Genomic DNA, 14,172 nt, shown 5'->3' with positions numbered 1-14,172 from the left:
AGCCCAAACTTAGCCCCGGGATGTGCTCCGTCCTGGGATGTGATTCGTGGCGTCGCAGTGCGCAACGGTTCAAGTTACCCGAGGATCCAGAGCTGAGACTGGACTGGGTTCAGTTTCTCGCTACAGTCAACAAGCAGCGTTTTAAAGAATCGTCCTGGACTGATATCACCATCTGTAATGAACACTTTGCAGATGACTGTTTTGTAAACCTGGCTCCGACTGGCACGGTCCAGCTGACACCCAGTGCTGTCCCATCACTACGTCCTCAGCCGGAGTCAGACGAACCTGAGCCAAATGTGCAGAGTCCAAAATGTGTGGTGAGTGTGCTTCAAGACAGCTCCAACCAAAGGCTCTAACATGTTACTGAAAGCTTCCTCCTGTGGCTGACAACATAATACTGAGGGTTTGTTTGTGTGCACTAAGAGAGGACGGAGTTCATTCACAGCTTGAGTCAAAACACACAGTTCAGCTGACTTTCCTTCAGTTGCTGTGAATTGTCTAATAAATACACACATAAATGTAATTAAGTGACTATAGATAAAACAGGAGTATCTACTAAGTTTGACTAATGTGCAAGATATTTGCTGCCCCCTTACCCCCACATTGATGGATAAGTAGACTGGTCAAATAAAGTTAAATCACACCAATAAAGCTGGATTGTGTCAGAAGTGATGATTTAATTAAGTAAGAGTTTTTCATTTTCCATCTCATAAAAATAAATAAGAGAGATGTGCAAGTAAATTATGCATTTACATTGTGAGTGTTTAATTGACTTACTCTCTCAGAGACACATTTTAAACATGTTAGACATTACAAGAGTGTTACAATTGGTGGTAAAAGTACAATAGGATGCCCTGAATCCCATGAAGAAGCATTGTATCCACACAGTAAACACTTAGCCACAGATGTTCAGCGTCTCACAAGAAAAGGTTCAGTTTTTCATAAGCAAACTGAGTGGTAGTACTAATCCTCATCTTAGGTCCTTCCTTGTTGAAGTTGCTTGTACTGACAGGTGTGTAATGTGCCATTACTTTATAGTGTAGTGCAAACACAGACTGGTCCCGCTATATTATCCATCTGACCAAACGCTATGGTTAATGTATTGTGTGCTCCTTTTGGTTAAATACAAGCTTATACTTCTGTTATTTTTATGTAGGAACCTGTGGAAACCCCAGAAGTTACTTCTCAGTGTGATCAACTTACATGTGACAGTCCATCTTCCTATTCTGGAGAATCAAGACTGACTTCAATGGGTAAAAAATAATATAAATTGATGTGAGTTATTGTAAATGAAGTAAAGTGAAATCTTTCCTCATATATTCTTTAAATTTAATTTGCAGCTGACCAAGGAGGCCCAGTCACAAGAGGTGTCTCATGTTCGACGGACACTTCAGATACTTTTCAACCTGTATACGGCCAGGTGCAACCAAAAAAAGTGAATATTGATTTGGTCAGGGAAAAGTACGTTTTCTTTCATTTGTGCTTAGCATCTTTGCTTACTTTGCCAACTTTTCACATCAGCGTGGTGTTTTAATAATTCATTTAAATTGATCTTTAGAGCGGCGCTTCTAAAGATGAAGGGGAAGTATGTTGTGAACGAAAAACGCCTACTCCAGTTGTTCAGCTGCAAGTGTCCGTCGTGTGGCTGTAAACTTCAGATGGAAAAGGTCACCCGTGGGGTACTCATCATCTTGAACCAACAGTGCCTTCAGTGTGAGTACAGATACCAGTGGAAAAGCCAAGTTAATGCCAGCGTCCCCACAGCTGAAGACCAACACCTGATGGGAGACACAGATGTTATTTCAGAGGTAGGACATCAGTAGCCAGATATATGATAGTATTGTGTTTCCAAGAAAGCTTTAAAATGAAAATCATACACAATCTAAAATGTCTGATGCACTTTTTAAAAAAATTCTTTGCAAAGTTGAACATGTCAGTGCAGTCACATTTGTTCTTTTAAAATGAATGGTTGAATATTTGCATTTACCTCGCAATGAATGCTTTTTGCATTCAGTTAGATTTTTTTTTTTTTGGCTTTTATACACTGATTAGTTAGAAAAATCATTACGCAGCCTCTGCTTGCACTTCCTCGTTTTTTAGTTGTAATATGTAGTAATTAGTCTTTTGTACAGACTTAAAAAATGTTGAATTTCACCTATACCCATTCTTGTCATTGTATCACAGGCAGCGCTGACAGATGACTCAGGCGTCCCTGAGATTGTTGCTGTTATTGATGAGGAGAGTGATCCTATGGATGCATCAGAGGAATCAAGTGATCAGGGTGACATGGATTCAGATGAGGACTGGAAGCCAGTGAGGGATTTGTTTACAACTAGAGTGCTTCAAAAGGAACCTGATGAGAAAACCGAAGATGATGAAGTAGAGGAATATATTGATTATCCTTCACTCGCCCCCAAACACACTCAGCTCTGCACAGAGTGCGGGAGGTTTTTCAATAAACAGAGGCCTCACACGTGTGAGCACAAAATTAAGCCCTATTCCTGTAATATTTGTGGCAAGAGGTGTGTTAGTGAGATTGCACTAAATTCTCACAGCAGAATCCACAATGAAAACTATGAGCATCGGTGCAAATACTGTCACATTACATTCAAAACAAAGGTGGACAAAGTCACTCACGAGCAGATCCACCTGACTCAAGGAAAACCCTACAAATGTCCAGACTGTTCAGAGACGTTTGCCACAAATAAGGAACGCCAAATCCACCTGGAGGATCACAGAGGCCCCAAACAGTTAAAATGTCACATCTGTGGGATTGAATTCCTCTGGCCCCTTTCTCTTCAGAGACACTTAGCTGTGCACACCGGTGTGAAGCCGTTTAAGTGTTCGGTGTGCCAGCGTGGCTTCAACCAGGCAGGTCACCTCAAATCTCATATGCGTCTGCACACAGGGGAGAGGCCTTATAAGTGTCAGCATTGTGACAAATGCTTCAATCACAACGTGAGCTTGAAGAGTCATGTCCAGCGTTACCACACATCCAATTCTGGATGTGAACAGAAGAAAGAAAAGATAAATGAAAGGGCAAATGACTGTAGTGTTGCCCCGGGTAATGAAAGCAAAAGAGATGCAGACTCAGAACTTGACAATGCCGAGGAAGAACAGGATACAGAAGACGAGGTACAGAAGGAAAGAATATGTAGACTTAAAAAGAAAAGGAAAAGCACGGGTAGACCTATTGGAAGGCCTAAGAACTATGCATCAAGCAGCTTAGTTCTGGCAATTCAATTGGAAGGCCCACGTTCAAACACTAAGACTCGAAAACTACAGACGCAGAAGTTAAAGAGAACACAATGCAGTGATGAAGAAAGCGAGGACGAGCCGACTGACAGCGACGTGACCACCCCTGATTCAGCAGAGGAGGAAGGGGAGAAAAGCAAGAATGTGATAAAGAACCAAAGAAGACCAAAAGACTCTGACAGTGACTCTGATTTTCACCCAGAAGGTAGAAGGAAAAAGAAATATAGCAACCAGAACAGTGGAAAAAGCTCAGGGAAGCGCAGGGGGAGACCAAGAAAGAACCTAGTGGTGTGAAGATTCTTAAAATTAATGGACCTGAAGAATTAATTGTGTCGCAGCAGCTTTGAAAAGTAATTTAAAACAGGCATTCATATAAAACTGGACTAATTTTCTAGAAAATTATATTTACAATGACAGACAAAACATGTACACCCAGGCCAGGGTCTTGGTCCAATTCCATTGCCTTTTACTGCTTATAGAAGCTGATGCTTTGATTTTAAGATCCTCTTGAGTCTTGTTCACTGATGTGTGTATCATAGGATCAGACTGGATAAATGTAAACAGGACTGGTGTTTGCCCGTGTTCCTTTCTGCTGTAAATTTCCAGTGCTTTATCCTTCACAGTATTTGGTGGTTGATGCGGAAGCTTGAAATCTGATGTGCTGCTGACAGATGAAGTAAATTTACTTCTACTGTTCATCTAACGGGCCCTCTTTTGGGATGGTATGTGTCTGAACCATTTATCCTCAGAAGGGTTGGGTGTGTATTTTAACATTTTTGTGGCAACAGGGCTGGGAAATTCAGCTGCTTCTGTAGTCTGGTGACAACCAGTTATGTAAATAGCAACAAAGCCATTCAGCTGGTAGACAAGATAATTGTCTCAATTATATTTATTTTCCTTTTTTTTTAAAAGCATATTTTCTCACTAATGTGGTGGTATTTTGCCACACAGATTGCTTTGGTTTAATTTACCCATGTTTTGAGGTAGCTGTCTCTGAGATTTCTGTCCAATACACGAGAGGTGAATGGAATTTAGTTTGCAGTGTTTTCACAGTTGTGTGAATAAGTTATCTTAGGAGCAACATAAATCTCCACCAACAGTGCCCGTCTACCATGGATCCACAGTTTTTATGTTGCCTGAAAAGCTTTAATTAGGTTGTTCTTTCAAGTTTACAGACTATGAAGTCAAGAACATCATTCAATCAGGAAGAATATCATGTTTGAAAATACCTAACATTTATTTAGAAAGCAGAGTTTGGGAATAGATGTAGAATTTTGTTCGGTACCTGCTCATGTTAGAATTCTTAGCTAACACCTGGTTGTTTAATAGAATATAGTTATTTAAAAATAACTTCTTGTAGGTAATTATAATTGACTAATGTAAAGTCGATCTTGTTCTACATACTCCGGTACGATAGGTGGCGGTATGCACCTAAAAGTTGGTGCTGCAATCCGCCAAAAAAACGCAAAGAAGAACAACAATAACAACAACAAACCGCGCGAACCACGCCCACTCAGCCGCCTCCGCCACCGTAGCAGAAATGGCTAGTCAATAGCTGCTGACTGGTGACACTGGGACGGTGGTGAAACCGAGGTCCGTCTTCCAGTCCCCGTAAATATCAACCATAACGCGGTGCGACCACTCATAGAGCTGGAGGGGCCAGACTCAGCCCCGGGATGTGCTCCGTTGTGGGATGTGATTCGCTGCGTCGCAGTGCGCAACGGTTCAAGTTACCGGAGGATCCAGAGAAGAGGCTGGACTGGGTTCAGTTTCTCGCCACAGTCAATAAGCAGCGTTTTAAAGAATCGTCCTGGACTGATATCACCATCTGTAATGAACACTTTACAGATGACTGTTTTGTAAACCTGGCTTCGACTGGCACGGTCCAGCTAAAGCCCAGTGCTGTCCCATCACTGTGTGCCAAGTCAGAGCCAGATCAGGTGAGGCCAGAATCTGTGGTGAGTCTGCTTTGACAGGTGAAACCTGCGGCACTTTGTCCTCACACAGACACACTGTGTGTTCCATCATATCTGCACAGCTTATCTGCAGCAAAATGCAACAGAAACCTGTTTACACTCCATTTTTGGTTGTTTGCTCCTGTGCATAAATATCAGTTCATTCTCACTTAGAGTGTAACACACAAAGGTGCTTTCAGTGACTGTTAATTGCTGAATAAATATATGAATGAATTCAAACAAATAATAATAATAATAGTACTAAAAAATGGGCTAGAGCAACAGTGGTAATGTACTTGTCAAGTTCAGCAGACACACAGATGTAGTGTTTTTTCTTTTCTTAGGTTGGCAAGTGAGTTTGTTGAGTGATTCTTTATTATTTTGTCAATTAAAGCAGTGACACACTACCAAATATTTCTATTTTACAAATAACTTATTGATCCTATCAGAAACACATTGAGAGACACAGCCGGAGTGGTGTAACTGTGTGTGACATGTAGACAATATGGAAGTGACTCACATCTACATTTTCTTTGCCCCAGTAGAAATGTTGGTTATGACAGGTGTCTAATGTACCTGTGTCAACTTGGGCCTATGGTGCAGTTGAAAAGGTACAATGAACACTTGCCATGTTCATGATGTATAGATGATAAAATCACTCAAGGACTGTTACACTGTGGTAGCCTGTTTTTGTTCAACTATGAGCTTGTACATTTGGTATTTTGTGTAGGAGCCTGTGGAAACCCCAGATGTTGCTTCTCAGTGTGATCAACTTAAAACATGTGATAGTCCGTCTTCTTGTTCTGAAGAATCAAGCCAGACTACAATGGGTAAAAAACTTTCAATTGTCTCGTGTGAACAGAAATTAATTGCGTATGTGCTTGAGTATTTTCACCTGAATTATAAACTTTAAATTACGTTTTCAGCCGTGCCAGTAAGCCCAGTGCTGAGTGATACTTCCGATACCGATTATGCTCAGATGCTGCAAAAGATTGTGAATATTGATATGATCAGGGAAAAGTAAGTTAGACTAAGTTACACTTTGATTACACCAAGTTAGCTTTTTAAACCTGTATTTCAAAGTCTTTCATTTAAAACTGCTTTTCAGAGCTGCACTTCTTCAGATGAAGGGGAAGTATGTTGTGAATGAAAACCGGCTCCTCCAGTTGTTTAGCAGCAAGTGCCCTTTATGTGGTTCTAAAGTAAAAGTGGAGAAGGTTATCCATGGGGTACTCGTCATCTTGAACCAACAGTGCCTTCAGTGTGAGTACAGAAACCAGTGGAAAAGCCAAGTCAATGCCAGAGTCCCAAGAGCTGAAGATCAACACCTGATTGGAGGCAAAGATGTGATTTCAGAGGTAGAACATCGATATACAGCACCATATCCAGGCATGCTGCGTGTAGCTTAAGAGTCTGATTGATTGTTTTGATAACATTGTGTGTCCAAGAAAGCTTTAAAATGAAAGTCATACACAGGTTCAGTATTTTGTCTGTTTTAAATATAGTCGTTCATTTCTTTGCTGGGTTTTACAACTTAAATAGCTGAATTTATATCCAAAATTATAACGCACCCATTGCACTTCCTTGTTTCTTTGCCTGTGGTATTCAAAACACCATCTGTGCTGTACAGATTTTGAAAAGGTGATGTTTTACTCATACCCCTTCTTGTTACTGCATCTTTCACAGACAGTGTCTGAGGAGAGTGATCCCTTGGATGAAACAGAGGAATCGAGTGATCAGGGACACATGGATTCAGATGAGGACTGGAAGCCAACGAAGGAGCTCATACTGGCTAACAAGCTTCAAAATGAATCTGATGAGGAAACCGAAGATGACGAAATAGAGGAATATATCGATTATCCTTCACTCACCCCCAAACACACTCAGCTCTGCACAGAGTGCGGGAGGTTTTTCAATAAACAGAGGCCTCACACATGTGAGCACAAAATTAAGCCCTATTCCTGTAATATTTGTGGCAAAAGGTGTGTTAGTGAGATTGCACTAAATTCTCACAGCAGAGTCCATGATGAAAACTATGAGCATCGGTGCAAATACTGTCACATTACATTCAAAACAAAGGTGGACAAAGTCACTCACGAGCAGATCCACCTGACTCAAGGAAAACCCTACAAATGTCCAGACTGTTCAGAGACGTTTGCCACAAATAAGGAACGCCAAATCCACCTGGAGGATCACAGAGGCCCCAAACAGTTAAAATGTCACATCTGTGGGATTGAATTCAACCGTACCCTTTCCATTCGGAGACACTTAGTTGTGCACACCGGTGTGAAGCCGTTTAAGTGTTCGGTGTGCCAGCGTGGCTTCAACCAGGCAGGTCACCTCAAATCTCATATGCGTCTGCACACAGGGGAGAGGCCTTATAAGTGTCAGCATTGTGACAAATGCTTCAATCACAACGTGAGCTTGAAGAGTCATGTCCAGCGTTACCACACATCCAGTTCTGGGTGTCAACGTAAGAGGGGTAAAACAAACTGTGACACTGTTGATGCTCAGAACAATGAGAGCACGAGAAGTGCAGACTCGGGGCTTTACAATGCAGAGGAAGATCATGATGAAGAAGAGAGGGCAGAGAAGGAGAGAATAGATTTGCCAAAAAAGAAAAAGAGGAGCACAGGTAGACCCATAGGAAGGCCTAAGAGAAATGCAGGGGAAATGCAAAGCCCAGGTTCAAACACTAGGACTGGAAAATACAAGGTACAGAAGTTGATGCGGGCACATTGCAGTGATGAAGAAAGTGAAGATGAGCCGACTGAAAGCGACATATCCTTCAACTCAAAAGAGGAGGAAGAGGTGGAGAGGACTGAGAAAGTAACGCTGAGCACAAGAAGATCAAGGGGAAGGCCAAAAAACTCTGACAGTGACACCGGTTTTGACCGAGAAGACTCAAAGAAAAAGAGGTACAGTGGTAAAAGCTCGGGGAAGGGCAGGGGAAGACCAAGAAAGAAGTAGTTGAAGGCACTTAGAAAGACATTAAGCTTAAAAAGTTATTGAATTGAGCTTTTATTTAGAGAAATACAGTTTAGACTGTAACTCAGAATCAGACTGTTTACCGTGATAATATACTCTTAAGCTTGGAGTCTTCAAATTTCATTGCTTTTTACTGTTAAGAGATGACATTACTTCACTGTCAAGATACATTTTAAAATCCTGTTAACCGATCAAACTAGGTACAAGTAAATTAAACTGGGACTGATGTTAAGTGCCCTTGTTTCTTTGTGTTGTATATTTGCAACAGAACTGAATGTGAACGTGTTGATTGCTGAACAGAGCCACATCTCCGGGTGTCATGAGCTCATTGTGCTGTATGCCTGCAATATATGCAATTTTCAGAAGGGCTGGTGTGTAATTCAACAAATCGGAGGCAGCAGAGCTGAATTTTACAAATGCATTTAGTCGATTAAAACTTGGTTCCTTTTAAATGAGGCCACGAACTAATCAGTTGTGGAATAAATTGTGAACCTATCTAGAAGTCTGTGTTAATGCTTAAAACTTAATAAGCTCAACAGACCCATCTGCTGGAGACTTCTTGGACCTGCATATCAGACCTGATACGCAATCAAGTTTATTACAGGGCTACACTTGTTTAAGTTAGTAGGCGTCTTAGTGCATATTAGGTGGAGTGAAGGGCTTCCACGTGTGCAAAATGCTATTACAATCATTGTGTCGGTCTTTGTGTTACCTTAAGAGCTTTTAGATTGTCTCTGTTAAAAGCACTTCAGCTTTCAGTGTCCTCATGTTTAAATATTGTTCCTGGACCCCGGCAACCTGTTTAATAGGTATGAGAAGTTTTGCATACGAGTAACGACCCCAGAAGAATGCAGTTTCATGTAATTTCATGCATTGAAGCAAAAGCCGGGATACGCCGGACATCAAAACACGCGAACCCCGGCCATAGAACCCCGCCCATTCTGTTAGCCCCACGGCCACCAGCAAACATGGCTAGCTGCTAGCTTGTCACTGTTGCTGAAAATCGGTTGACCCTGCAATCTGGACTCCTGTCTGTTAGACTTTAACACCGTCCGACCATCCTTAAAACTGGAGGGACAGCACTTAGCCCCGGGATGTGCTCCGTCGTCGGATGTGATTCGTGGCGTCGCAGTGCGCAACGGTTCAAGTTACCGGAGGATCCAGAGAAGAGACTGGAGTGGGTTGAGTTTCTTTTCGAAGTCAATGGACAACGACTCAGGGAATCGTCCTGGACTGATATCACCGTCTGTAATGAACACTTTACAGATGACTGTTTTGAAAACATGGCTCCGACTGGCACGGTCCAGCTGACGCCCAGTGCTGTCCCGTCACTGTGTGTCAAGTCAGAGCCAGACGAACCTCTGGAGAGTCCACAATCTGTGGTGAGTCTGCTGTGACAGCTGGGGTAACATCTGCTGCCATCCCCGACCTGCCTACCCCTACACATCAGGGGATCGTACACCTCCCCACATGTCAAACCCATCCAGCACTACCAGCTAAATGGTTTAAGTTCACTGTCCCCTCTGAGCGGAGCAGCACGCTGCTTTTATTTACAAAAGCTGCTTTCAGTGGCTGTTAATCTCAGTAAACAAAGATTATCAAGTGATCAATCATAAAGACAAATCACTGCCAGAGCCCCAAGTACATGGTTTCCATTTTCAATGTGTTTCTCACATTAACCAGTGAGATACTGTCAAAGCAGGATAAAGTGAGACTGTCAGTTTAATCAAGCACAGTTCATGAGTTTCTGCCTTTCAGTTTGTCAGCACAGTGTATGATACAATAATCACAACGTCCTCAGAACTTGAGCTGCAACACTTAATCGATTAATCGATTAGTCGGTCAAAACAAGATTAATTCCAAACTGTTTTGATAATTGACTAATCATTTAAGTCATTCTCCAAGCAACAATGCTCCAAATTTTTGCAGTTCCATATTCTCAAAATGAGAAAATTTGCTGCTCTTCCTTTTCTTACATTATAATAAACCATATTTACAAAATCATACTGACAAAACAATATGTTTAACAACATCACCTTGTTGTCAAGGAAATTGTGATTTTCCATTTTCTGATCTTTTGTAGACCAGTCGGTTGCTGCCTTATTCGGTACAAGTCTACATCACACACTTAAAAAAGTAATGTAATTCTTACTTTTAGACAACATACAGCCTGCACAAAATCATGTCCACATATTTTAACATTCATAAACCGACTAGTGGTGCGTGTCCACATCTTTTGTGTCCTTCCATGGCCCAATTGAAATGCTGCTTGTACTGACAGGTGTTTAATGGCCATTTGGCTTAAATCCCTCTTGTGCTGCTCTGGTCAAACACAGCATGATGAACACTTGTTATGTCACTGGTGTGAGACAGTTATCTCACTGCCCACATTTACAGACTAATGAGACCACTCACAGTGCAGTTGTTCAGTATACACATTGTTCAGTCATTCCACACACACACAGCTGTCATGTATTGTGTATGTGTATGTATCATGTGTATGTTTGTGCATTGTTTGTAGCTTGTGTTTAACTGCAAGCTTTTACTCTTGTGATTTCGTGCAGGAGCCTGTGGAAAGCACAGAAGTCGCTTGTCAGTGCGATGACCTTGAAACATGTAATCCAGCTTCTTATTCTGAAAAGGCAAAGTATATTCTCACAGGTAAGAAACACATACTGTGTTATAATAGAAAATGAAGTGGGAATTTTTTTGTTAAACTATTTCTTTACATGTGAATACTGAACTTTATTTTGTCGGTTTCCAAGCAAGTCCATTGTGAAGTGGTGTCTCAGTGTGGTGTTCACCTGCTGTTTCAGATGCTGTCCCCACTGGAAACGGCCAAAATAAACAAAAAGTTTTGAATACTGATTTGAACAAGGAAAAGTAAGCTACACTTTCTTAACATTTTTGCTCACATTTTATGTCACATTAGCTTTTTTAAACATGTAGCTCACAAGGCTTCATTTTAATTGTTTAGAGCTGCACTTCTACAAATGCAAGGAAAGTACTTGGTGAATGAAAGCTGCCTGCTCCAGTTGTTTCACCGCAAATGCCCGTCATGTGGCTGCAAACTTAAGATGGAGAAGGTCACCTGTGGGGTATTGATCATCTTGAACCAACAGTGTCTTCAGTGTGAGTACAGAAACCAGTGGAAAAGCCAGGTCAACGCCTGTGTCCCAGCGGCTGAAGAAATAACTTCAGACACCCAAAAGGTAGGTTTATTTGAGTACAGTTCATTTAGAACAGAGGTTTTTCAGAGTCCGACACTCTGCCCACCCTACAGACAAAAATGAGGAATGAGGAAACAACAGTTAACTGTCACGCCATTAAAAGTTATGCCAAATTACTTACTAGCAGTTTCTTTTTGTGCTTGTGGACGTACAGGAAACGGCCACTGATTTACTTTGATACTGAAGAAAACTCAAAAACATTATCATTTTTTGGCGATTTGTGGACTTACAAGGAGCATCTTTATTCTGTGGTTTCTAAGCAGATTTTTGCACCATAACTTTTCATGGAATGGACATTAGAGATAATGCAATCCTCAGGAAGTGTAAGTCCAAAAATATATGTATCCTGTCAATGTGCTTGTCAGTGCTTCGATCTGACTAAGTTTATGTCTCCAAGAAGGAATTTTGACACAAATTGCAGCTCATGCCTCACATCTCTCCCTCCAAGGAGTCGCACCTCACAGTTTGAAAAACACTCATTTACTTCAATAAATTATAATGTGTTCCTTTTTTGCACCTCCCATTTGGTTATTTGCATGTAATATTCTGTGCTGTATAGATTTGGAAAAAATTTTAGGCTGTCATCGTGGCCATTGTCTCGTTCACAGGCAATGCCAACAGATGACAAACCCAGCAGTGCGGTTTACTCTGAGGTTGTTACTTTTAGCGATGAAGAAAGCGATCCCTCAGATGAAGGAGAGGAGGGTGATGAAGGTGGGGTGAGTTCAGATGGGGAGTGGAATCCAGCGGAGGACTTTTTGCTGGCTGAGGAGCTCACAAAGGAATCTGAGGAGGAAACCGAAGATGAAGGCGAAGAGGAAGAAGATTTTGAGTCGCCGGGTGGCCTCAAAATTAATGAGCTCTGCACAGAGTGTGGAAGTTTCTTCAATATTCTGAAGCCTCACACATGTGAGCACAAAATTAAGCCCTATTCCTGCAATATTTGTGGCAAAAGATGTGTTACTGAGACATCTCTAAAAACTCACAGCAAAATCCATGATGAAACCTATGAACATCCTTGCAAATACTGCCATGTTACGTTCAAAACACGGGTGGACAAACTTAAACATGAGCAGATCCATCAAGATAGCAAAGATCCCTATAAATGCCCTGACTGTCCAGAGTCATTTGCCACCAGTAAAGAGCGTAGTGTCCACCTGTCAAACCACAGGACCCCGAAGGAGTTCAAATGTGGAGTTTGTGGGATTGAATTTAAGGATGTACATCATCTTCGGAGACACTCTGTTGTGCACACAGGACTGAAGCCGTACAAGTGTTCGGTGTGCCAGCGTGGCTTCAACCAGACGAGCCACCTCAAATCTCACATGCGCCTGCACACAGGGGAGAGGCCTTATAAATGTCAGCATTGTGACAAATGCTTCAATCACAACGTGAGCTTGAAGAGTCATGTCCAGCGTTACCACACATCCAGCTCTGGGAGTGAACGCAAGAAGGGTAAGATAAATGAAAGGGCAAGCGACACTGGCGATGCTGAGGACGACGAGAATAAGAGGGGCACAGACTCAGAGTTTGACAGTGCAGAGGAAAAACAAGACAAAGAAAAGGAGGTGCAGAAGGAGAGAACAGATTTGCCAAAAAGTAGAAAGAGGAGCACAGGTAGACCCAGAGGAAGGCCTAAGAGAAATACAGCAGGCACCTTAAGTTTGTCAGGGCAAAACGAAGGCCGGCGTTCAAACACTAAGACTTCAAAATCAAAGACGCAGAAGTTAAAGAAAACAGGTTCCAGCAATGAGGAAAGCGAAGGGGAGCAATCAGACAGCAACATATCCTTTGATTCCGAAGAAGAGGAAGTAAAAGAAGAGGACAAGCAGACAGCGAGGAAGAGCACTGGGAGATCAAGAAGAAGACCCAAAAATGACAGTGACTCTGATTTTGACCCAGAAGAAGACACAAAGAGAAAGAGGTGCAGCAGCCAGAACAGTGGTAAGAGCTCAGGCAAACGCAGGGGGAGACCGAGAAAGAATGCATTAGTCTGAAAATGTTCTAAAATATACAGAAGTGAAGAATTAATTTAATGCGAGCAGTTGTAAGAAAGAAAGAAAAAGAAAGGAGCATTAATGGGTTGGGGGCGGGGTGTGTGTGTGTGTGGGGGGGGTCTTTCCAACTTTGATTTATTTTCACTGTTATCTGAGATCATGTTTACACTGTTATCACACTCATTTACAGTTTGTACAACAAGCTCTTAAGTTTTATGAAAATACTTTAAGTCCTTTTTGGAGGCGCTAAGTAAGCTCCAGGAAAAATACGTCAATGACTGTTCAAAATCAATGTGAAGCTAATGTCAGGAGCTACTTAGCCTGTTCAGCTTGGTAGCCCTGAGCACTGTGTGCATTGTAACAGTCTTACCCTGTGTGTCAGCATAGGGTAGGGTAAGTGGGAAATATGTACTCTGTGCATGTACAGTATTGTAATAATAATAATAATAATAATGTTAGTTTCAAACTAAAAATTCCTTTACACTCTTAAAAGTCAGGACACTGTAGCACAATCAGTTTCTATATGTTTTTTTTTTGAGTCACTACAAAGGTGCATAATTATGTAACTTTAGCAATGTATTAGTGTGAAAGGAAAATGAGTGAGATAATGAATTATATGTTAAATGTTTCATAAATCAGTATTACAGAATTTTAATTGTTGGCTAATAAATCAGTCAGTCATTGTTAGTGTTCTTTTGCATTTTACCTTTGACTTGATAGAGACAAATGGTATGTTTGGGATTTCCA

At 41.5% G+C, this 14,172-nt stretch overlaps 2 protein-coding genes across 3 annotated transcripts; both read left to right on the top strand.

Moving 5' to 3' along the window:
* LOC121193070 lies at positions 1-13,502 on the top strand. The gene is made up of 13 exons (XM_041055192.1): positions 1-317; positions 1,157-1,253; positions 1,341-1,461; positions 1,559-1,808; positions 2,185-3,545; positions 4,904-5,195; positions 6,897-7,108; positions 7,193-8,128; positions 9,244-9,580; positions 10,763-10,859; positions 11,015-11,081; positions 11,176-11,410; positions 12,037-13,502. The coding sequence occupies exons 1-13, from the start codon at positions 21-23 to the stop codon at positions 13,423-13,425; spliced, it is 5,691 nt and encodes a 1,896-aa protein (XP_040911126.1). The 5' UTR covers positions 1-20; the 3' UTR covers positions 13,426-13,502.
* Positions 4,747-9,320, top strand: LOC121193659 (zinc finger protein 345-like). 2 transcript variants are annotated; one of them, XM_041056074.1, is made up of 6 exons: positions 4,747-5,195; positions 5,941-6,040; positions 6,137-6,230; positions 6,319-6,568; positions 6,897-8,128; positions 9,238-9,320. In XM_041056074.1, the coding sequence occupies exons 1-6, from the start codon at positions 4,932-4,934 to the stop codon at positions 9,242-9,244; spliced, it is 1,947 nt and encodes a 648-aa protein (XP_040912008.1). In that variant the 5' UTR covers positions 4,747-4,931; the 3' UTR covers positions 9,245-9,320. The 2 variants fall into 2 exon arrangements, with proteins under 2 accessions (XP_040912008.1, XP_040912007.1); XM_041056073.1 differs by lacking the exon at positions 9,238-9,320 and having other exon boundaries at positions 6,897-8,696.
* Positions 13,503-14,172: the final 670 nt, after the last annotated feature.

The sequence above is a fragment of the Toxotes jaculatrix genome, chromosome 14 (genome assembly GCF_017976425.1).
Source record: "Toxotes jaculatrix isolate fToxJac2 chromosome 14, fToxJac2.pri, whole genome shotgun sequence".
NCBI classification, from domain to species: Eukaryota; Metazoa; Chordata; class Actinopteri; family Toxotidae; genus Toxotes; species Toxotes jaculatrix.
This window is presented reverse-complemented; position numbering and strand designations above follow the sequence as displayed.

Coding starts and splice junctions, on each gene's coding strand:
- LOC121193070 (XM_041055192.1), top strand. CDS start 21: ATGTGCTCCGTCCTGGGATGTGATTCGTGGCGTCGCAGTGCGCAACGG. Junction 9,581..10,762: donor TGGAGAGTCCACAATCTGTG/GTGAGTCTGCTG, acceptor GATTTCGTGCAG/GAGCCTGTGGAAAGCACAGA. Junction 11,082..11,175: donor ACTGATTTGAACAAGGAAAA/GTAAGCTACACT, acceptor TTAATTGTTTAG/AGCTGCACTTCTACAAATGC.
- LOC121193659 (XM_041056073.1), top strand. CDS start 4,932: ATGTGCTCCGTTGTGGGATGTGATTCGCTGCGTCGCAGTGCGCAACGG. Junction 5,196..5,940: donor CCAAGTCAGAGCCAGATCAG/GTGAGGCCAGAA, acceptor TATTTTGTGTAG/GAGCCTGTGGAAACCCCAGA. Junction 6,041..6,136: donor ATCAAGCCAGACTACAATGG/GTAAAAAACTTT, acceptor TTACGTTTTCAG/CCGTGCCAGTAAGCCCAGTG.